The sequence below is a fragment of the Manacus candei genome, unplaced genomic scaffold (genome assembly GCF_025592945.1).
Source record: "Manacus candei isolate 608988 ecotype Guabito, Panama unplaced genomic scaffold, ASM2559294v1 h1tg000508l, whole genome shotgun sequence".
NCBI lineage: Eukaryota > Metazoa > Chordata > Aves > Passeriformes > Pipridae > Manacus > Manacus candei.
The window spans coordinates 1-23507 of record NW_026138556.1 but is presented as its reverse complement, the minus strand read 5'-3'; the positions used below and the strand labels follow the sequence as shown (position 1 = coordinate 23507).

At 60.6% G+C, this 23507-nt stretch overlaps 1 protein-coding gene and 2 long non-coding RNA genes across 6 annotated transcripts; 2 read left to right on the top strand and 1 right to left on the bottom strand.

The window, feature by feature from the left end:
• Positions 1-1660: 1660 nt before the first annotated feature.
• Positions 1661-23469, top strand: ARHGEF2 (Rho/Rac guanine nucleotide exchange factor 2; the record flags this gene model as incomplete). Its single annotated transcript, XM_051776382.1, is given in 22 exon segments — positions 1661-1807; positions 1809-1920; positions 7183-7250; positions 7367-7411; positions 7413-7431; positions 7696-7739; positions 7742-7786; positions 7789-7831; positions 7917-7984; positions 7987-8029; positions 8118-8264; positions 9502-9752; positions 10684-10809; positions 12262-12379; positions 13778-14035; positions 16908-16984; positions 18804-18973; positions 20295-20362; positions 21549-21737; positions 23069-23194; positions 23279-23343; positions 23428-23469. Coding segments are annotated over 22 exon segments (2271 nt in total), but the record flags the coding sequence as incomplete, so codon positions are not given.
• On the top strand, positions 5342-7105 carry LOC127465851 (uncharacterized). Of its 4 annotated transcripts, none has more exons than XR_007902422.1 (3): positions 5342-5405; positions 5629-5684; positions 5797-7105. It is a non-coding gene; the product is annotated as an uncharacterized LOC127465851 (long non-coding RNA). The 4 variants fall into 4 exon arrangements; XR_007902425.1 differs by having other exon boundaries at positions 5629-6020; positions 6106-7105; XR_007902424.1 differs by having other exon boundaries at positions 5629-6624; positions 6792-7105.
• Positions 16466-16906, bottom strand: LOC127465852 (uncharacterized). Its single transcript, XR_007902426.1, has 3 exons — positions 16832-16906; positions 16594-16708; positions 16466-16562 (listed from the first exon to the last, which is right to left on the bottom strand). It is a non-coding gene; the product is annotated as an uncharacterized LOC127465852 (long non-coding RNA).
• Positions 23470-23507: the final 38 nt, after the last annotated feature.

Here is a 23507-nt window from a genome sequence, read left to right as displayed (position 1 = left end):
GGGCTCAGCTGGGTCCCCACGCCCCCATTTTGGGGTAAAAATGCCCAATTTGGGTAAAAATAGGATGTGGGGGGGGTCCGAGGGGGGGCACAGGGACAGTGGGGGGGACACGGGGGGGAACTCAGCGTGACCCCCACCCCATAAAACCCCCCCGGGGGGGCTCAACTGGGTCCCCACACCCCAATTTTGGGGGTAAAAAGGGGTAAAAATGCCCAGTTTGGGTAAAAATGGGGGCAAGGGGGGGTCTGAGGGGGGCACAGGGACAGTGGGGGGGACACGGTGACACCCCCCCCTTTGCCAGGGGGGACACCCAGTGACCCCCCCACCCCATAAAAACCCCCCCGGGGGGGCTCAGCTGGGTCCCCACGCCCCCGTTTTGGGGGTAAAAAGGGGTAAAAATGCCCAGTTTGGGTAAAAATGGGGGCAAGGGGGGGTCCGAGGGGGGCACAGGGACATTTGGGGGGACACGGGGGGGGACTCAGTGACCCCCCCACCCATAAAACCCCCCCGGGGGGGGCTCAGCCGGGTCCCCCCGCCCCCGTTTTGGGGGTAAAAAGGGGTGAAACCGCCCAGTTTGGTTAAAAATAGGGGGTGGGGGGGGTTGGGGGGCAACGTCACCGCCTCCCCCCCCCCTCCCCCCGCCCCCGCAGCCCGCGGTTGCCATGGAAACGGGATGCTGGGAAGCGGCGGCGGCAGCAACCGGGAGCGGGGTGGTCCTTCCCGGGATTCGGGGGGTCCTTCCCGGGATTCGGGGGGTCTCTCTCAGGATTCGGGGGGTCTTTCCTGGGATTCGGGGGGTCTCTCCCAGGATTTGGGGGGTCTTTCTCGGGATTCGGGTCGTTTTTCCCGGGATTCGGGGGATATTTTCCAGGATCCGGGGCGTTTTTCCCGGGATCCAGGGGGTCTTTCCCGGGATCAGGGTGGTCTCTCCCGGGATTCGGGGGGTCTCTCCCAGGATCCAGAGGGTCTTTCCCGGGATCCGGGTCGTTTTTCCCGGGATTTGGGGGATCTCTCCCGGAATTCGGGGGGTCCTTTTCCAGGATCCAGAGGGTTTTTCCCAGGATCCGGGTCATTTTTCCCGGGATCCAGGGGGTCTCTCCCAAATCCGGGTGGTCTTTCCCGGGATCCAGGGGGTCCCTCCGGGATCTGGGGGATCTTTCCCAGACTCCTGGTGGTCCTCTCCCAGGATCAGGGGGGTCCTTTCCCAGGATCAGGGGGGTCTTTCCAAGGATCTGAGGGGTCTCTCCAGGATCCAGGGGCTCTCTCCCGGGATCCAGGGGGTCTTTCCCGGTATCCAGGGGGTCTCTCCCAGGATCCAGGGGGTCTCTCCCAGGATCCAGGGGGTCTTTCCAAGGATCTGAGGGGTCTCTACCAGCATCCAAGGGGTCTTTCCCAGGATCCAGGGGGTGTTTCCCGGTCTCCAGGGGCTCTCTCCCGAAATCCTGGTGATCTCTCCCAGACTCCCGGTGGTCTCTCCCGGACTCCCGGTGGTCTTTCCCGGGATCCAGGGGCTCTCTCCCGAACTCCGGTGGTCTCTCCCGAACTCCCGGTGGTCTCTCCCGGACTCCCGGTGGTCCCTCCCGGTCTCCAGGGGCTCTCTCCCAAAATCCGGGTGGTCTCTCCCGAACTCCGGTGGTCCCTCCCGCTCCTCCCCGCCCCCATGAGCCGCCCTCCGAGGGCACCGGGCGGGCCCGGGGGTGGCCCGGGCAGACCCCCGCGGTGCCGCAGCCCCCTGAGGCGCCCGGCGGTGCCCCCTCTGTCCGGGCAGGGCAAGGACAAGGAGAGGATGAAGGAGGGCAAGGACAAGGGACGCCCGGTACACCAACGGGCACCTCTTCACCTCCATCTCCGTGTCGGGCATGACCATGTGCTTCGCCTGCAACAAGAGCATCACGGCCAAGGAAGCGCTGGTGTGCCCCAGTGAGTGCCAGGGGGGGGCACGGGGGGGGTTAGGGGGGTGGCAGGGGGGGTTGGGGGGGTGCCGGGGGGGGGAGGTGTGCCAGGGAGGAATGGCCGGGGTGGGGTTGGTGGGGTGGGGTTGGTGGGGTGGGTTCGCCAGGGCAGAATTGCCAGGGTGGGTTTTCCAGGGTGGATTTGCTGGGTGGATTTGCCAGGGCAGAATTGCCAGGGTGGCTTTTCCAGGGTGGGTTTTTTCAGGTTGGCATTGCCAGGGCAGAATTGCCAGGATGGATTTGCCGGGGTAGAATTTGCCAGGGCAGAATTGCCAGGGTGGATTTTGCTGGGGTGGATTTGCCAGGGCAGAATTGCCAGGGTGGGTTTTCCAGGGTGGAATTTCCAGGGGTGGGTTTGGTGGGGTGGGTTTTTTTCAGGTTGGCACTGCCAGGGTGGGTTTGGTGGGGTGGCATTGCCAGGGCAGAATTGCCAGGGTGGATTTACTGGGGTGGGTTTGATGGGGTGGGTTTGCCAGGGCAGAATTGCCAGGATGGATTTGCCAGGGTAGAATTTGCCAGGGCAGAATTGCCAGGGTGGATTTACTGGGGTGGATTTGCCAGGGCAGAATTGCCAGGGTGGGTTTTCCAGGGTGGAATTTCCAGGGGTGGGTTTGGTGGGGTGGGTTTTTTTCAGGTTGGCACTGCCAGGGTGGGTTTGGTGGGGTGGCATTGCCAGGGCAGAATTGCCAGGGTGGATTTACTGGGGTGGGTTTGATGGGGTGGGTTTGCCAGGGCAGAATTGCCAGGATGGATTTGCCGGGGTAGAATTTGCCAGGGCAGAATTGCCAGGGTGGATTTTGCTGGGGTGGTTTTGCCAGGGCAGAATTGCCAGGGTGGTTTTTCCAGGGTGGAATTGCCAGGGTGGATTTGCTGGGGTAGTTTTTTTTCAGGTTGGCACTGCCAGGGTGGGTTTGCTGGGTTGGGTTTACTGGTGTGGATTTGCCAGGGCAGAATTACCAGGGTGGCTCTTCCAGGTTGGCATTGCCAGGGTGGGTTTGGTGGGGTGGATTTGCCAGGGCGGAATTGCCAGGGTGGGTTTGATGAGGTGGGTTTTTCAGGTTGGCATTGCCAGGGCAGAATTGCCAGGGTGGCTTTTCCAGGGTGGCTTTTCCAGGGTGGCTTTTCCAGGGTGGGTTTGTTCAGGTTGGCAGTGCCAGGGTGGGTTTGGTGGGGTGGGTTTGCCAGGGCAGAATTGCCAGGGTGGATTTGCCGGGGTGGATTTGCTGGGGTGGATTTGCTGGGGTGGTTTTTTTCAGGTTGGCATTGCCAGGGTGGGGTTGCTGGGGTGGGTTTGCCAGGGTAGAATTGCCAGGGTGGGTTTTCTAGGGTGGAATTTCCAGGGTGGGTTTGCTGGGGTGGGTTTGTTCAGGTTGGCAGTGCCAGGGTGGGTTTGGTGGGGTGGGTTTGCCAGGGCAGAATTGCCAGGGTGGATTTGCTGGGGTGGATTTGCCAGGGCAGAATTGCCAGGGTGGCTTTTCCAGGGTGGGTTTTTCAGGTTGGCATTGCCAGGGCAGAATTACCAGGGTGGGTTTGATGAGTTGGATTTGCTGGGGTGGATTTGCCAGGGCAGAATTGCCAGGGTGGCTGTTCCAGGGTAGATTTGCTGGGGTGGTTTTTTTCAGGTTGGCATTGCCAGGGTGGGTTTGCTGGGGTGGGTTTGCCAGGGCAAAATTGCCAGGGTAGAATTGCCAGGGTGGGTTTGCCAGGGCAGAATTGCCACGGTGGGTTTGATGGGGTGGATTTGATGGGGTGGGATTTTTTCAGGTTGGCATTGCCAGGGCAGAATTGCCAGGGTGGATTTACTGGGGTGGGTTTACTGGGGTGGGTTTGCCAGGGTAGAATTGCCAGGGTGGGTTTTCCAGGGTGAGTTTTTCAGGTTGGCATTGCCAGGGCAGAATTTCCATGGTGGATTTGCCAGGGTGGATTTGCTGGGATGGCTTTTCCAGGGTGGATTTGCCTGGGTGGCTTTTCCAGGCTGGCACTGCCAGGGTGGATTTTGCTGCAGTGGCTTTTTCCAGGATGACTTTTCCAGGGGGTCTTTCCTGGGTCTTTTCCAGGGTGGTTTTTCCAGGTTGGCTTTTCCAGGTTGGCTTTTCCAGGGGTGGCTTTGCTGCAGTGGCTTTTCCCAGAGTTGGCTTTTCCCAGACTGGAATGATTTTCCCAGGACTGCCTTTCCCAGGCTGGAATGTTTTTTCAGGATGACTGGAATGGTTTTCCCAGGCTGGAATGCTTTTTCCAGACTGGAATGCTTTTTCCAGACTGGAATGCTTTTTCCAGACTGGAATGCTTTTTCCAGGATGACTGGAATGGTTTTTCCAGGATGACTGGAATGGTTTTTCCAGGATGACTGGAATGGTTTTTCCAGGGCTGCCTTTCCCAGGCTGGAATGGTTTTCCCAGGCTGGAATGGTTTTCCAAGATGACTGGAATGGTTTTCCCAGGCTGGAATGTTTTTTCCAGGATGACTGGAATGGTTTTCCCAGGCTGGAATGGTTTTTCCAGGCTGGAATGGTTTTCCCAGACTGGAATGTTTTTTTCCAGGCTGCCTTTCCCAGACTGGAATGTTTTTTCCAGGATGACTGGAATGGTTTTCCCAGGCTGGAATGCTTTTTCCAGGATGACTGGAATGGTTTTTCCAGGCTGCCTTTCCCAGGCTGGAATGGTTTTCCCAGACTGGAATGGTTTTCCCAGGCTGGAATGGTTTTTCCATGCTGCCTTTCCCAGGCTGGAATGGTTTTTCCAGGATGACTGGAATGGTTTTTCCAGGATGACTGGAATGGTTTTCCCACGCTGGAATGGTTTTCCCAGACTGGAATGGTTTTTCCAGGATGACTGGAATGGTTTTTCCAGGATGACTGGAATGGTTTTTCCAGGATGACTGGAATGGTTTTCCCACGCTGGAATGGTTTTCCCAGACTGGAATGGTTTTTCCAGGATGACTGGAATGGTTTTTCCAGGCTGGAATGGTTTTTCCAGGATGACTGGAATGGTTTTCCCAGGCTGGAATGGTTTTCCCAGGGCTGCCTTTCCCAGGCTGGAATGGTTTTTCCAGGCTGGAATGGTTTTCCCAGACTGGAATGGTTTTCCAGGATGACTGGAATGGTTTTCCCAGGCTGGAATGGTTTTCCCAGGCTGGAATGTTTTTCCCAGGCTGCCTTTCCCTGGAAAGGGCGGATTTGCCGCAGTGGCTCTTTCCTGGGAGGTTTTTCCGGGCCGGAATTTGCTGGGGAGGCTTTTCCAGCTGGGCTTTGCCGCAGTGGAGATCCCGGGATGACTCTGCCGGGGTGGATGTGCCGGGGGTGGAGGTGCCAGGATGGAATTGCCAGGCTGGATTTGTCACTGCAGCTTCTCCAGGGGGATTTTTTTCCAGGGTGGCTTTTCCAGGGTGGTTTACCGGGGTGATTTTTCCAGAGTTGTTTCTCCAGGGTGGCTTTTCCAGGGTGGCTTTTCCAAGGTGGCTTTTCCAAGGTGGATTTTCCAGGGTGGATTTTCCAGGGTGGATTTGTCACAGCAGCTTTTCCGGGGTGGATTTGCCACAGTGGCTTTTCCAGGATGGTTTTTCCAAGGTGGCTTTTCCAGGGTGGTTTTTCCAGAATAGCTTTTCCAAGGTGGCTTTTCCAGGGTGGCTTTTCCAAGGTGGCTTTTCCAGGGTAATTTGTTCAGGGTGGCTTTCCAAGGTGGCTTTTCCAGGGTGACTTTTCCAGGGTGGATTTGCCACAATAACTTTTCCAGGGTGACTTGTCCAGAGTAGCTTTGCCAGGATGACTTTTCCGGGATGGCATTTCCCAAATTGCTTTTCTGGGGTGGATTTGCCACAGTGGCTTTTCCAGGATGACTTTTCCAAGGTGGCTTTTCCAGGATGATTTTTCCAGGATGACCTTTCCAGGGTGGCTTTTCCAGAATAGCTTTTCCAGGGTGGCTTTTCTAAGGTGTCTTTGCCAGGATGATTTTTCCAGGGTGTCTTTTCCAAGATGGCTTTGCCAGGGTGATTTTTCCAGGATGGCTTTTCCAAGGTGGCTTTTCCAGGGTGGCTTTCCCAGGATGGTTTTTCCAGGGTGGCTTTTCCAAGGTGGCTTTTCCAGGGTGGATTTTCCAGGGTGGGTTTGTCACAGCAGCTTTTCCAGGATGACTTTTCCAGGGTGACTTTTTCAGAGTGGATTTTTCCAAGGTGGCTTTCCCAGGGTGGCTTTCCCAGGGTGGATTTGCCACAATAACTTTTCCAGGATGACTTTTCCAAGGTGGCTTTGCCAGGGTGATTTTTCCAGGGTAATTTGTTCAGGGTGGCTTTCCAAGGTGGCTTTTCCAGGGTGACTTTTCCAGGGTGGATTTTCCAGGATGGATTTGCCACAGTGGCTTTCCCAAGGTGTCTTTGCCAGGATGATTTTTCCAGGGTGGCTTTTCCAGAATGGATTTACCAGAGTGGCTTTTCCAGGGTGGCTTTTCCAGGATGATTTTTCCAGGGTGGCTTTTCCAAGATGGCTTTTCCAGGATGATTTTTCCAGGGTGACTTTTTCAGGGTGGATTTTTCCAGGATGATTTTTCCAGGGTGACTTTTTTCAGGATGATTTTTCCAGGATGGCTTTTCCAGGGTGGCTTTTCCAGGATGACTTTTCCAGGGTGGCTTTTCCAGGGTGGCTTTTCCAGAATAGCTTTTCCAGGGTGGCTTTTCTAAGGTGTCTTTGCCAGGATGATTTTTCCAGGATGATTTTTCCAGGGTGGCTTTTCCCGGGTGGCTTTTCCAGGGTGAATTTCCAGGGTGGCTTTTCCAGGGTGACTTTTCCAGGGTGGCTTTTCCAGGGTGGCTTTTCCAGGATGGCTTTTCCAGGGTGGCTTTTCCAAGGTGTCTTTGCCAATATGATTTTTCCAGGGTGGCTTTCCCAGGGTGATTTTTCCAGGGTGACTTTTTCAGGGTGGATTTTTCCAGGGTGGCTTTTCCAGGGTGGCTTTTCCAGAGTGGCTTTCCAGGGTGGGCTCAGTGTCCCCCTCAGGGTGTCCCCCTCAGGGTGTCCCCCCCCCATGTCCCAGCTGTCCCCCAGCAGCCCCCTCCCAGTCCCATCCCCGTCCTCCCCCATTCCCAACCCATCTGCTCCCGTCGCTCTGCCGGGCTCAGGGGAGGAAGGGGGGTGGCAGGAGGGTGTCCCTGCCACCTCCCCCTGTCCCCTGTCACCCCCCCCCTGTCCCTGTCACACCCCCCCTCTCTACCCCTGTCAACCCCCCCTGTCCCCCCCCAGCCTGCAACGTCACCATCCACAACCGCTGCAAGGACACGCTGCCCAACTGCACCAAGGTGAAGCAGAAGGTGAGCGTGGGGAAGGGGTTTAAAACAGCTCCAGGGGGGATATCTGGGGCTGGAATGGGGGGGTCTGGGGGGCACGAGGGGGACGGGTGACACCTCCCCCACTGCCCCCCCTGCAGCAGCAGAAGGCGGCGCTGCTGAAGAACAGCTCGGCCCTGCAGTCGGGTGTCGCTGCGGAACAAGAGTGAGTGGGGCCTTCCCCGAACCTTCCTGGACCTTCCTGAACCTTCCTGAACCTTCCCACGACTCCTTCCCACACCCTCCCCACGACCTTCCTGAACCTTCCCTTCCCTTCCCTTCCCTTCCCTTCTTCCCTTCCCCTTCCTTCCCTTCCCTCGCCCTCCCCTCCCCTCCCCCTCCCCCTGTACCGGGGGTGTCCCCCCCACCCCCCGGCGGGGCTGTCGGGGTGGGTCTCCATCCCTGCCCCCCCTGTGCCCCCACACCCCAGATGCCGTCCGGGAACGCCCCAACTCCGCCATCTACCCCTCGGAGCAGGCCTCCGGCAGACGCTGCTGGGCCCGCGCCGGGGCCCGCCCCCCTGTCCCTGTCCCTGTCCAAGAGCGTCTCCACCACCAACATCTCGGGGGTAAGGGCGGCTCTCGGGGGCCCGGGGGGGGAATCTGGGGGGTCCCCAAGCCCGCCCATCGTGCGTCCCCACGACCCCGCCCAGGACGTTCAACGACGAGTCCCCGCTGGGCATCCGCCGCATCCTGTCCCAGTCCACGGATTCCCTCAACGGTGCGCAACCGGGACGCTCTCCGTGGAGTCGCTCATCGACGAAGGTGGGGTGGAAGGGCCACCGGGAGGGGAAGGGGGGACACACACACGGGGTGGGGACACCCCGAGTGTCACCTCTGTCCCCTTGCCCAGGGCCCGACGTGCTCCTGAGCCAGCTGCTGAGCGACCTGGAGGCCGACGGGCGGGAGTTCGAGGCCGACTCGTGGAGCCTGGCGGTGGATAACGCCTTCCTGCAGCAGCTGCGCATGGACGTCATGAAACGGCAGGATGTCATCTACGGTGAGGGGATGGGGATGGGGATGGGATGGGAATGGGACAGGGAATGGGATAGGGGACACAGGGAATGGGGACACAGGGACAGGGACACGCCTTCCTGCAGCAGCTGCGCATGGACATCATGAAACGGCAGGATGTCATCTACGGTGAGGGGATGGGGATGGGGATGGGATGTGGATAGGGAATGGGATAGGAGACACAGGGACACAGGGATAGGGACAGGGACACAGGGACAGGGACACAGGGACAGGACACTCCTTCCTGCAGCAGTTGCGCAAGGATGTCATGAAACGGCAGGATGTCATCTACGGTGAGGGGATGGGGATGGGGATGGGACAGGGGACACAGGGATAGGGACAGGGACACAGGGACAGGGACAGGGACACGCCTTCCTGCAGCAGCTGCACATGGACGTCATGAAACGGCAGGATGTCATCTACGGTGAGGGGACATGGGAATGGGACAGGGATGGGAATGGGATAGGAGACACAGGGAATGGGATAGGGGGACACAGGGACAGGGACACAGGGACAGGGACACAGGGACAGGGACAGCAGCTCTGCATGGATGTCATGAAACGGCAGGATGTCATCTACGGTGAGGGGATGGGGATGGGGATGGGACAGGGGACACAGGGAATGGGATAGGGAATGGGATAGGAGACACAGGGACAAGGGACAGGGACATGGGACAGGGACAGGGCAGTGTGGGACACAGGGATGGGACAGGGATGCAGGAACAGGGCTGAAGACATGGGAAGGCAGGGACAGGGTCCTGTCCCCGTCCCTGGTGCGTCTCTGCCCCCGTCCCTGTCCCGTGCCCGCCGTGCCCACTCACAGTGACCCCACTGCCCCTGTCCCCGCTGTGTCCCTGTCCCTGTCCCTGCTCTGTCCCTGTCCCTGCTCTGTCCCTGTCCCCAATGTCCCCCTGTCCCTGTCCCTGCTCTGTCCCTGTCCCTGCTCTGTCCCTGTCCCTGTCCCTGCTCTGTCCCTGTCCCTGGGTGTCCCCCTGTCCCCTGGGTGTCCCTGTGTGTCCCTGACGGCCGTGCCCCCGCAGAGCTGATGCAGACGGAGCTGCACCACGTGCGGACGCTGAAGATCATGGCCCTGTCCCCACTCTGTCCCTGTCCCTGCTCTGTCCCTGTCCCTGTCCCCGCTCTGTCCCTGTCCCCTGGGTGTCCCTGTCCCTGTCCCTGTCCTCTGTGTGTCCCTGGGTGTCCCTGACGGCCGTGCCCCCGCAGAGCTGATGCAGACGGAGCTGCACCACGTGCGGACGCTGAAGATCATGGCCGGGCTGTTCCGCAGGGCGATGCTGGAGGAGCTGCAGCTCGACCCGGGCACCGTGCAGAGAATCTTCCCCTGCCTGGACGAGCTCAGCCTCCTCCACCAGCGCTTCCTGGGCCAGCTCCTGGAGCGGCGGCGGGAGTCCCTGGAGCGGGACAGCAACAAGAACTTCGTCATCCACCGCCTGGGGGACATCCTGGTCAGCCAGGTATGGAATGGGGATGGGATTGGGAATGGGATTGGGAATGGGGGGACATCCTGGTCAGCCAGGTATGGGATGGGGATGGGATTGGGAATGGGATTGGGAATGGGGGGACATCCTGGTCAGCCAGGTATGGGATGGGAATGGGAATGGGGATGGGGATGGGAATGGGGGGACATCCTGGTCAGCCAGGTACGGAATGGGAGTGGGGATGGGATTGGGAATGGGGGGACATCCTGGTCAGCCAGGTATGGGAATGGGAGTGGGAATGGGAATGGGAATGGGAGTGGGAATGGGAATGGGAGTGGGAATGGGAATGGGAATGACAGGGAATGGGGGGACATCCTGGTCAGCCAGGTACGGGAATGGGAATGGGGATGGGAATGGGAGCGGGAAGGGGGGACATCCTGGTCAGCCAGGTGGGGACAGGGAATGGGAATGGGAATGGGAATGACAGGGAATGGGGGGACATCCTGGTCAGCCAGGTATGGGGGAGGACAGGGAATGGGGACAGGGAATGGGGACAGGGAATGGGAATGACAGGGAATGCAGGGGACATCCTGGTCAGCCAGGTACGGGGGATAGGGAATGGGAATGGGGAGAGTGGGGAAATGGGGGCCAGGGAATGGAGGGACTGGGAACGGGGAGGGTAGAATGGGAAGGGGATGGGGGGGACTGGGAACAGGGAATGGGGGGCTGGGAATAGGGATAGTGGGGGAAACAGAGAATGGGATACCAGGGCATGGGGATGCTGGGGGATCTGGGGAGCAGGGAATGGGATACCAGGGAGTGGGAATACCGAGGGAACACAGGGCCCGGGGAATGGGGGACCAGGAGCCCAGAGCAGTTGGGGATGGGAGTGCTGGGCTGTGGGGGACGCCCGGGGACAGCGAGGGGGGGTCCCTGTCACTGATCCCCCCCCCGGGGACCCCCCCAGTTCTCGGGCCCCAGCGCGGAGCAGCTCCGGAAGGCGTACGCGGAATTCTGCTCCAAGCACAGCCGGGCCCTCAAGGAGTACAAGGACCTGCTGGCCCGGGACAAACGGTTCCAGCAGTTCATCAGGGTGGGTACGGGACCCCCGGGGGGGGGCTGGGGGCTGGCCTGCCTCGGGGAGACCCCCGGGGTGGGGATTGGGGGGAGGTGTTCCAGGGAGACCCCCGGGATGGGGATTGGGGGGGTTCGTGTTACAGAGGGACCCCCGGGATGGGAACTGGGGGGTTTGTGTTCCAGGGAGACCCCCGGGATGGGGACTGGGGGGTTTGTGTTCCAGGGAGACCCCCGGGATGGGGACTGGGGGGTTTGTGTTCCAGGGAGACCCCCGGGATGAGGACTGGGGGGAGGTGTTGCAGAGGGACCCCCGGGATGGGGATTGGGGTCTCCATCCTCTGGAAGGACCCCAGGATGGGGATTGGGGGATTCGTGTTCCAGGAAGACCCCCGGGATGGGGATTGGGGTCTCCATCCTCTGGAAGGACCCCGGGATGGGGATTGGGGGATTCGTGTTCTAGAGGGACCCCCGGGACCCCCAGGATGGGGACTGGGGGCTCCATCCTCTGGAAGGACCCTGGGATAGGGATTGGGGTCTCTCTATGGTCTGGAGGGACCCCCGGGATGGGAACTGGGGGGGTTCGTGTTCCAGGGAGACCCCCGGGATGGGGACTGGGGTCTCCATCCTCTGGAAGGACCCCAGGATGGGGATTGGGGGGTTTGTGTTTAGGGAGACCCCCGGGATGGGGACTGGGGGGTTTGTGTTTAGGGAGACCCCCGGGATGGGGATTGGGGGGGTTGTGTTTAGGGAGACCCCCGGGATGGGGATTGGGGGGTTCGTGTTCCAGGGAGACCCCCGGGATGGGGATTGGGGTCTCCATCCTCTGGAAGGACCCCGGGATGGGGATTGGGGGGGTCATATTTAGGGAGACCCCTGGGATGGGGATTGGGGGTCCCTGCTGAGGGGGGGGGTCACAGTTTTGGGGGTCCCCCATTTCGGGGGTCCCTGCTGAGGGAGTATCACAGTTTTGGGGGGTCCCTGCTGAGGGGGGGTCACAGTTTTGGGGGTCCCAGCTTTGGGGGTCCCTGCTGAGGGAGGGGGTCACAGTTTTGGGGGTCCCTGCTGAGGGGGGATCACAGTTTTGGGGGTCCCTGCTTAAGGGGTGGGTCACAGTTTGGGGGTCCCTGCTGAGGGAGGGGGTCTCAGTTTTGGGGGTCCCTGCTGAGGGAGGGGGTCCCAGTTTTGGGGGTCCCTGCTGAGGGGGGGTATCACAGTTTTGGAGTTCCCCCATTTTGGGGGGTCCCTGCTGAGGGGGGGTCCCAGTTTTGGGGGTCACAGTTTTGGGGGTCCCTGCTGAGGGGGGGTCCCAGTTTTGGGGGTCACAGTTTTGGGGGTCACAGTTTTGGGGGTCACAGTTTGGGGGTCCCTGCTCACGGGGGGGTCCCTGCTGAGGGAGGGGGTCCCAGTTTTGGGGTCCCTGCCCATGGGGGGGTCCCTGCTGAGGGGGTGCCCCCCGTTTTCCCCCCAGAGGGTGACCCGCTCCCCCCTCCTGCGGCGCCACGGGGTCCCCGAGTGCATCCTGCTGGTGACCCAGCGCATCACCAAGTACCCCGTGCTCATCGAGCGCATCCTCAAGAATTCCAAAGGTATTCCAGAGGATTCCCGGCGGGAAAAAGGGCTGGGAAAGGAGGGGGGGGAAGAATTCCAGGTTCCTGCCCCTGATCCCTGAAAATGAGGGGGCTGGGGGGGTCAGAATTCCAGCTCATCCAGCACATCCTCAAGAATTCCAAAGGTACTGGAATTCCCATCCGGAAAAAAAGGCTGGGAAAGGAGGGGGGAAAGAATTCCAGGTTCTCACCTCTGATCCCTGAAAATGAGGGGGGTGAAGGGGTCAGTGGAGTCAGAATTCCAGTTCATCCAGCACATCCTCAAGAATTCCAAAGGTATTCCAAAGGATTCCTGGCGGGAAAAAGGGCTGGGAAAGGAGGGGGGGAAGAATTCCAGGTTCCTGCCCCTGATCCCTGATAATGAGGGGGCTGGGGGAGGTCAGAATTCCAGCTCATCGAGCGCATCCTCAAGAATTCCAAAGGTATTCCAAAGGATTCCCGGCGGGAAAAACGGCTGGGAAACAGAAGGGGGAAGGGGGGGAAGAATTCCAGGTTCCCCACCCCTGATCCCTGATAATGAGGGGGCTGGGGGGGTCAGAATTCCAGTTCATCGAGCGCATCCTCAAGAATTCCAAAGGTATCGGAATTCCCAATGGGAAAAAAAGGCTGGGAAAGGAGGGGGGGAAGAATTCCAGGTTCCTGCCCCTGATCCCAGATAATGAGGGGGCTGGGGGGGTCAGAATTCCAGCTCATCGAGCGCATCCTCAAGAATTCCAAAGGTATTCCAAAGGATTCCCGGCGGGAAAAAAAGGCTGGGAAAGGAGGGGGGGAAGAATTCCGGTTCCCCACCCCTGATCCCTGAAAATGAGGGGGATTGTGTGGACCTGGAAAACAGGGAGAGGATCCAAAGAATTCCAGAGGCACCTGGGTGGGAAGGGGCTGGAAAACGGAGGTCGAGGGGGTCAGAATTCCCTGATCTTCTCTTCCCTGCTCCCAGACAACGAGGGGGACTGCGAGGACCTGGAAAATGGGGGTTTTTGGGGTCAGAATTCCATCTTCTTTTCCCAGAAAACGAGGGGGACTGCGAGGACCTGGAAAATGGGGGTTTTTGGGGTCAGAATTCCATCTTCTTTTCCCAGAAAACGAGGGGGACTGCGAGAACCTGGAAAACGGGGTGTGGGGGGTCAGAATTCCATCTTCTCTTCCCAAACAACGAGGGGGACTCCAAGGATGTGGAAAACAGGGTTTGGGGGGTCAGAATTCCATCTTCTCTTCCCAGACAACGAGGGGGACTGCAAGAACCTGGAAAATGGGGGTTTTGGGGTCAGAATTCCCTAATTTTCCCTTCCCCTTCGCAGACAACGAGGGGGACTGCGAGGACCTGGAAAATGGGGTTTTTGGGGTCAGAATTCCCTAATTTTCCCTTCCCTTTCCCAGACAACGAGGGGGACTGCGAGGACCTGTCCCGGGCCCTGCGGCTGGTGAAGGAGCTGCTGTCGGGGGTGGACGAGGAGGTTCACGCCTGGGAGCTGCGGGGGCGGCTCTGGGACGTTTACAGGCGGGTGGACCCCCGGGCCAAGGTGCCCCTGCCCTGGGAGAGCCGGCCCGGGGCCTTCGGCAGGGACGAGCTGCTCCGCAGGAAACTCCTGCACAGCGGCGGGATGCTCTGGAAAACCGCGGCGGGGAGGTTCAAAGGTGGGACCGTGGGGAAGGGGAGCAGGGAATGGGGTAGAAGTGGAGCTGGGAGCCAGGGAATGGGATAGAAGTGGATCTGGGAGCAGGGAATGGGATAGCAGTGGTGCTGGATGGGGATCCTGCACAGGATGGAGCTCCTGCACAGCGGGGGGATGCTCTGGAAAACCGCGGCGGGGAGGTTCAAAGGTGGGATCATGGGGAAGGGGAGCTGGGAATGGGGTACAAGTGGACTGGGGTGTAAAGGAATGGGACAGAAGTGGACCTGGGGGCAAGGGAATGGGATACAAGTGGACCTGGATAGGGATACTGGGGGAGCTGGGAGCAGGGAATGGGATAGCAGAGGACCTGGGGGCAAAGGAATGGGATAAAAGTGGATCTGGGAGCAGGGAATGGGATAGCAGTGGTGCTGGATGGAGCTCCTGCACAGCGGGGGGATGCTCTGGAAAACCGCGGCGGGGAGGTTCAAAGGTGGGATCATGGGGAAAGGGAGCTGGGAATGGGGTACAAGTGGATCTGGGGGCCAGGGAATGGGATAGCAGAGGACCTGGATGGGTATACTGGGGGACCTGGGAGCCAGGGAATGGGATATGAGTGCACCAGGGTGTAAAGGAATGGGATATAAGTGGATCTTGGAGCAGGGAATGGGATACCAGTGGCACTGGATGGGGATATTGGGGGAGCTGGGAGCCAGGGAATGGGATAGCAGTGGACTGGGGTGTAAAGGAATGGGATAGAAGTGGACCTGGGGGCAAGGGAATGGGATACAAGTGGACCTGGATAGGGATACTGGGGGAGCTGGGAGCAGGGAATGGGATAGCAGAGGACATGGGTGGGGATCCTGCACAGGATGGAGCTCCTGCACAGCGGCGGGATGCTCTGGAAAACCGCGGCGGGGAGGTTCAAAGGTGGGATCGTGGGGAAGGGGAGCTGGGAATGGGGTACAAGTGGATCTGGGGTGTAAAGGAATGGGACAGAAGTGGACCTGGGGGCAAGGGAATGGGATACAAGTGGACCTGGATAGGGATACTGGGGGAGCTGGGAGCAGGGAATGGGATAGCAGAGGACCTGGGGGCAAAGGAATGGGATAAAAGTGGATCTGGGAGCAGGGAATGGGATAGCAGTGGTGCTGGATGGGGATCCTGCACAGCGGCGGGATGCTCTGGAAAACCGCGGCGGGGAGGTTCAAAGGTGGGATCATGGGGAAAGGGGAGCTGGGAATGGGGTAGAAGTGGAGCTGGGAGCCAGGGAATGGGATAAAAGTGGAGCTGGGAGCCAGGGAATGGGATAGCAGTGGTGCTGGATGGGGATCCTGCACAGGATGGAGCTCCTGCACAGCGGGGGGATGCTCTGGAAAACCGCGGCGGGGAGGTTCAAAGGTGGGATCATGGGGAAGGGGAGCTGGGAATGGGGTACAAGTGGATCTGGATAGAGATACTGGGGGAACTGGGAGCAGGGAATGGGGTGATGGGGGAACTGGGAGCCAGGGAATGGGATAGCAGTGGCACTGGATGTAAAGGAATGGGATACCAGTGGAGCTGGGAGCCAGGGAATGGGATAGCAGAGGACCTGGGTGGGGATACTGGGGGAACTGGGAGCCAGGGAATGGGGTACAAGTGGACCTGGATGGGGATACTGGGGGAGCTGGGAGCAGGGAATGGGATAGCAGTGGTGCTGGATGGGGATCCTGCACAGGATGGAGCTCCTGCACAGCGGGGGGATGCTCTGGAAAACAGCGGCGGGGAGGTTCAAAGGTGGGATCATGGGGAAAGGGAGCAGGGGAGGGGGTGATAGGGGAGCTGGGGGCAAGGGAATGGGATAGAAGTGGACCCAGGAGCCAGGGAATGGGATACAAGTGGACCTGGATGGGGATACTGGGGGAGCTGGGAGCAGGGAATGGGGTTATGGGGGAGCTGGGAGCAAGGAATGGGATAGCAGAGGACATGGGTGGAGATACTGGGGGAACTGGGAGACAGGGAATGGGGTGATGGGGGAGCTGGGAGCAAGGAATGGGATAGCAGAGGACATGGGTGGGGATCCTGCAGAGGATGGAGCTCCTGCACAGCAGGGGGATGCTCTGGAAAACTGCGTCGGGGAGGTTCAAAGGTGGGACCATGGGGAAGGGGAGCTGGGGAGGGAGTGATGGGGGAGCTGGGAGCAGGGAATGGGATAGCAGAGGACCTGGATGGGGATACTGGGGGAGCTGGGAGCAGGGAATGGGATAGCAGTGGTGCTGGATGGGGATCCTGCACAGCGGGGGGATGCTCTGGAAAACAGCGGCGGGGAGGTTCAAAGGTGGGATCATGGGGAAAGGGAGCAGGGAATGGGGTACAAGTGGATCTGGATGGGGATATTGGGGGAGCTGGGAGCAGGGAATGGGATACCAGCAGACCAAGGTGTAAAGGAATGGGATACAAGTGGACCTGGGAGCCAGGGAATGGGATACAAGTGGATCCGGGTGTAAAGGAATGGGATACCAGTGGACCTGGACTGGATGAGCTGGGAGCCAAGGAATGGGATAGCAGTGGCACTGGGAGCCAAGGAATGGGATACAAATGGACCTGGGTGTAAAGGAATGGGATACAAGTGGATCTGGATGGAGATACTGGGGGAGCTGGGAGCCAGGGAATGGGATCCCAGTGGATCTGGGAGCCAGGGAATGGGATAGCAGTGGACCTGGATGTAAAGGAATGGGATACAAGTGGCACTGGGAGCCAGGAAATGGGATACAAGTGGATCTGGGAGCCAGAGAATGGGATACCAGTGGATCTGGAGCCAGGGAATGGGATCCCAGTGGACCCTTCCCTGTGTGGGAAGGGGCTGGAAAACAGGGAGCTGGTGGGTCAGAATTCCCTCTTCCCACCCCTCCTCCCAGACATCCTGGTGCTGCTGATGACGGACGTGCTGGTGTTCCTGCAGGAGAAGGACCAGAAATACACCTTCCCCATGCTGGTGAGACCCCTGGAATTCCACCCTGGAATGCCAGCTTCCCACCCCTCATCCCTGAAAACCAGGGGGACTGTGCAGACCTGGAAAACAGAGATTGGGGGGTCAGAATTCCCTCTTCCCACCCCTGATCCCTGAAAACGAGGGGGACTGTGCAGACCTGGAAAACGGGGGGAGGATCCAAAGAATTCCAAAGGCACCTGGGTGGGAAGGGGCTGGAAAATAGGAGTTGGGGGGTCAGAATTCCCTCTTCCCACTCCGATCCCAGACTATGAGGGGGCTGGGGGTCAGTGGGGTCAGAATTCCAGTTCCCACCCCTGATCCCAGACAACAAGGGAGACTGTGCAGACCTGGAAAACAGGGATTAAGGGGTCAGAATTCCCGGGACCGGGCCGCTGGGAGAACCCAACCCCCCACCACCCATCCCGGCCCATCCCAGCCCTTCCAGGGCCACATTCCCAGCCCTTTTCCCACCCACCCATCCCAGCCCATCCCAGCCCTTCCAGGGCCACATTCCCAGCCCTTTTCCCACCCCACCCATCCCAGCCCATCCCAGCCCTTCCAGGGCCACATTCCCAGCCCTTTTCCCACCCATCCCAGCCCTTCCAGGGCCGCATTCCCAGCCCTTTTCCCACCCACCCCCCCCCACCCATCCCAGCCCTCCGGGGCCGCATTCCCAACCCCCCCCACCCATCCCAGCCCATCCCAAGCCCTCCAGGGCCACATTCCCAGCCCTTTTCCCACCCATCCCAGCCCTTCCAGGGCCGCATTCCCAGCCCTTTTCCCACCCCACCCATCCCAGCCCATCCCAGCCCTTCCAGGGCCACATTCCCAGCCCTTTTCCCACCCACCCATCCCAGCCCATCCCAGCCCATCCCAGCCCTCTGGGGCCACATTCCCAGCCCTTTTCCCACTCAACAACTCCCCCCCATCCCAGCCCATCCCAGCCCTTCCAGGGCCACATTCCCAGCCCTTTTCCCACCCACCCATCCCAGCCCATCCCAGCCCTTCTGGGGCCACATTCCCAGCCCTTTTCCCACCCCACCCATCCCAGCCCATCCCAGCCCTTCCAGGGCCACATTCCCAGCCCTTTTCCCACCCATCCCAGCCCTTCCAGGGCCACATTCCCAGCCCTTTTCCCACCCCACCCATCCCAGCCCATCCCAGCCCTCCGGGGCTGCATTCCCAACCCCCCCCACCCATCCCAGCCCATCCCAAGCCCTCCAGGGCCACATTCCCAGCCCTTTTCCCACCCACCCTCCCCCCACCCATCCCAGCCCTTCCAGGGCCACATTCCCAGCCCTTTTCCCCCCCACCCATCCCAGCCCATCCCAGCCCTTCCAGGGCCACATTCCCAGCCCTTTTCCCACCCCCCCCCCCCCACCCATCCCAAGCCCTCCAGGGCCACATTCCCAACCCCCCCACCACCCATCCCAGCCCATCCCAGCCCTTCCAGGGCCACATTCCCAGCCCTTTTCCCACCCACTCATCCCAGCCCTCCGGGGCCACATTCCCAGCCCTTTTCCCACCCATCCCAGCCCATCCCAGCCCTTCCAGGGCCACATTCCCAGCCCTTTTCCCACCCATCCCATCCCAGCCCATCCCAGCCCTTCCAGGGCCACATTCCCAGCCCTTTTCCCACCCCACCCATCCCAGCCCATCCCAGCCCTTCCAGGGCCACATTCCCAGCCCTTTTCCCACCCACCCCCCCCCCACCCATCCCAAGCCCTCCAGGGCCGCATTCCCAGCCCTTTTCCCACCCATCCCAGCCCATCCCAGCCCTTCCAGGGCCGCATTCCCAGCCCTTTTCCCGCCGTTCCCACAGGACAAGCCGGCCGTGATCTCCCTGCAAAACCTGCTGGTGCGGGACATCGCCAACCAGGAGAAGGGCATGTTCCTGCTCAGCGCGGCCCCCCCGGAGATGTACGAGGTGCACGCGGCCTCCCGGGACGACAGGAACCACTGGATGAAGGTCATCCAGCAGGCAGTGAGCCTGTGAGTCAGCCCCGGGGACGGGGGGGAGGATTTGGGAATGGGGGAACCCCCCCGGGATGGAGGGGAACGATTTGGGGTGGAGGGGAACGATTTGGGGTGGAGGGGAAGGATTTGGGATGGAGGGGAAGGATTTGGGATGGAGGGGAATGATTCGGGAACGGGGGAACCTCCCCGGGATGGAGGGGAACGACTCGGGATGGAGGGGAACGATTTGGGATGGAGGGGAAGGATTTGGGAATGGGGGAATCCCCCAGGGATGGAGGGGAACAATTTGGGATGGAGGGGAATGACTCGGGATGGAGGGGAACACCTTGGGATGGAGGGGAAGGATTTGGGATGGAGGGGGATGACTTGGGATGGAGGGGAGCCCTTGGGATGGAGGGGAGCCCTTGGGATGGATGGGAATGATTCGGGAATGGGGGAACCCCCAGGGATGGAGGGGAGCCCTTGGGATGGAGGGGAATGATTCAGGAATGGAGGAACCCTCCCGGGATGAAGGGGAACGATTTGGGATGGAGGGGAGCCCTTGGGATGGAGGGGAACACTTTGGGATGAAGGGGAATGATTTGGGATGGATGGGAATGCTTTAGGATGGAGGGGAACTATTTGGGATGGAGGGGAACACCTTGGGATGGAGGGGAATGATTCGGGAATGGGGGAAGCCCCCAGGATGGAGGGGAACAACTCGGGATGGAGGGGAATGATTTGGGATGGAGGGGAATGATTTGAGAATGGGGGAAGCCCTTGGGATGGAGGGGATCCCCTCATGATGTTTTGGAATGCCTCGGGAATGGGGGAGCCCCCGGGATGGAGGGGAAACCCCCCAGCATGTCTTGGAATTCCTTGGGATGGAGGGGAACCCCCCAGGATGTTTTGGAATCCCTTGGGATGGAGGGGAACCCCCCCAGGATGTTTTGGGATCCCTTGGGATGGAGTGGAACCCCCGGGATGGAGGGGAACCCCCCCCAGGATGTTTTGGGATCCCTCGGAAATGGGGGAGCCCCTGGGATGGATGGGAATGCCTCGGGAATGAGGGAGGCCCCCCGGGATGGATGGGAGTCCCTTGGGAACTGGGGAAGCCCCTGGGATGTCTTGGAATCCCTCGGGAATGGGGGAAGCCCCTGGGACACCTTGGAATGCCCGAGGACGTTTTGGAACCCCCGGGATGGGGGGGGGGTTGCTCGGAGCTGGTGGGAAAGGGGGATGGACATGGGGGGATGGGGCTGGGGGGTCCCGGCTCTGACATCCCGGCATTCCCGGCATTCCCAACATTCCCGCATTCCCAACATTCCCGCATTCCCGGCATTCCCGACATTCCCAGCTGTCCCAGCCGCCAGGATTTCCCCCTGATCGAGACGGAGGCCGAGGCGTCCCTGCGGAAGCTCAAAGGTGGGGGCTGAGCCCCCAGATCCCACTGACCCCCCCCAAATCCCACTGACCCCCCCCAAATCCCACTGACCCCCCCAAATCCCTCTGACCCCCCCAAATCTCACTGACCCCCCCCAAATCCCACTGATCCCCCAATCCCTGCTCATCCCCTGATCCCACAGCCCCCCCAATCCCTGCTCATCCCCCTGATCCCACTGATCCCCCAATTCCTGCTGACCCCAAATCCCTCTGACCCCCCAAATCCCTGCTCATCCCTTCAATTCCATTTTCCCCCAATCCCTGCTCATCCTCCCAATCCCTCTGCCCCTAAATCCCTCTGCCCCTCAATCCCACTGACCCCCCAAATCCCTGCTCATCCTCCTGATCCCACTGACCCCAAATCCCTCTACCCCCCAATCCCTTCTTATCCCACTGACCCCACTGACCCCAAATCCCTCTGCCCCCCAATCCCTGCTCATTCCCCTGGTCCCACAGACCCCTGATCCCCCTGAGCCTCCAAATCCCTCTGTCCCCCCAAATCCCTCTGTCCCCCCAAATCCCTCTGTCCCCCCAATCCCTCTGACCCCCCAATCCCTCTGACCCCCCCAATCCCTCTACCCTCAAATCCCTCATCCCCCCAATCCCTGCTCATCCCCCTGATCCCACTGACCCCCAATCCCTCTGACCCCCCAATCCCTCTGTCCCCCCAATCCCTGCCCACCCCCCCGATCCCACAGCCCCCAATCCCAATCCCACTGACCCCCCAATCCCTGCCCACCCCCCAATCCCTGTTCATCCCCCAATCCCTGCCCACCCCCCGATCCCACAGCCCCCAATCCCAATCCCTCTGACCCCCCAATCCCTGTTCATCCCCCAATCCCTGCCCACCCCCCGATCCCACAGCCCCCCAATCCCTGCCCACCCCTCGATCCCACAGCCCCCCAGTCCCACTCCCACAGCCCCCCAATCCCTGCCCACCCCCCAATCCCTCTGCCCCCCCAATCCCTGCTCACCCCCCCCTCCCACAGCCCCCCAATCCCTGCCCACCCCCCAATCCCTGTTCATCCCCCAATCCCTGCCCACCCCCCGATCCCACAGCCCCCCACTCCCGCTGACCCCATAATCCCTCTGCCCCCCCAATCCCTGCCCACCCCCCAATCCCACAGCCCCCCAACCCCGCTCCCGCTGACCCCGCTGCCGTCCCCAGAGCGCCGGGAGCAGCTGGACCGTCAGGCTGCGGCGCTGCAGGAGGAGAAGGTCGGGATCTTCGCGGACATGCTGGCCCTGGGAACGGGCTGCTCCGACCCCAATCCCGCCCCCAGGGGGACCCCGTTCCCGGGAGACCCCGCCCGGGGACCCCGAGGGGAAACCCTCCTGCAGGACGCCATCCGGGAGGGTACGGATGGGGTGGGATTGATGGGATGGGGTGGGATGGGATTGATGGGATTGATGGGATGGGAGAACTAGGATGGGATGGGGTGGGATGGATGGGATGGGATTGATGGGATGGGATGGGGTTGATGGGATGGGATTGATGGGGTGGGATAGGATGGGATGGGATGGGATGGGGTGGGATGGGATGGGATGGGATGTTCTGGGATGGGATGGATGCTCTGGGATGGGATGGATGACCCGGGATGGGATGGATGTTCTGGGATGGGATGGATGCTCTGGGATGGGATGGATGACCCGGGATGGGATGGATGTTCTGGGATGGGATGTTCTGGGATGGGATGGATGCTCTGGGATGGGATGGATGTTCTGGGATGGGATGGATGTTCTGGGATGGGATGGATGCTCTGGGATGGGATGGATGACCCGGGATGGGATGGATGATCCAGGATGGGATGCATGCTCTGGGATGGGATGGATGTTCTGGGATGGGATGGATGTTCTGGGATGGGATGGATGCTCTGGGATGGGATGGATGACCCGGGATGGGATGGATGACCCGGGATGGGATGGATGCCCTGGGATGGGATGGAATGGGATGGGATGGATGCTCTGGGATGGGATGGATGCTCTGGGATGGGATGGATGTTCTGGGATGGGATGGATGCTCTGGGATGGGATGGATGCTCTGGGATGGGATGGATGACCCGGGATGGGATGGATGATCCAGGATGGGATGCATGCTCTGGGATGGGATGGATGTTCTGGGATGGGATGGATGCTCTGGGATGGGATGGATGCCCTGGGATGGGATGGATGCCCTGGGATGGGATGGATGCTCTGGGATGGAATGGGATGGATGACCTGGGATGGGATGGATGACCCGGGATGGGATGGGATGGGATGGGATGGGATGGGATGCTCTGGGATGGGATGGATGACTCAGGATGGGATGGATGTTCTGGGATGGGATGGATGCCCTGGGATGGGATGGATGACTCAGGATGGGATGGATGCTCTGGGATGGGATGGGATGGGATGGGATGGGATGGGATGGGATGGGATGGGATGCATGACCCGGGATGGGATGGATGCCCTGGGATGGGATGGATGACTCAGGATGGGATGGATGTTCTGGGATGGGATGGATGCCCTGGGATGGGATGGATGACTCAGGATGGGATGGATGTTCTGGGATGGGATGGATGCCCTGGGATGGGATGGATGCATGACTTGGGATGGGATGGATGCTCTGGGATGGGATGCATGCCCTGGGATGCCCCAGGAGTCTCTGGGATGGAGGGGGGTGGGTCTCACGCTGCCCCTCCCCCACAGTGGAGAGCCTGAAGGAGATTTTCATGGGATGCGCCCGGGACCGGGACCGGGACCGGGATCGGGATCGGGATCCCAACCAGAACAACCCCCCCGAGGGCGAGAGCTGCCCCAGCCCCGGCGCCAGCAGTAAGGGGGGCTCTGGGAGGGGAGGGGGCTTTTGGGGACCCCCCCTGTGACCCCCCCTTGGGCTCACCCCTCCCGACCCCACAGACGGAGACTCCGGAAACTTCAACGGCTCCCTGGAATTCCGGGCGGATCCGGAGGCGGGGCAGAGGGTGAGTGGGGGGGGGGGACACACTCAGGGACCCCCCCAGCCCGGGGTGTCCCCCCCCCTTGGTGTCACCAGGATTTCTCCACAGGACGGGAACGGGAACCAGGTCCCGCCCAGGGGACCCCAGGAGGTGAGGGGGGGGTTGAGGGGTTTTGGGGGGGGGTGGAG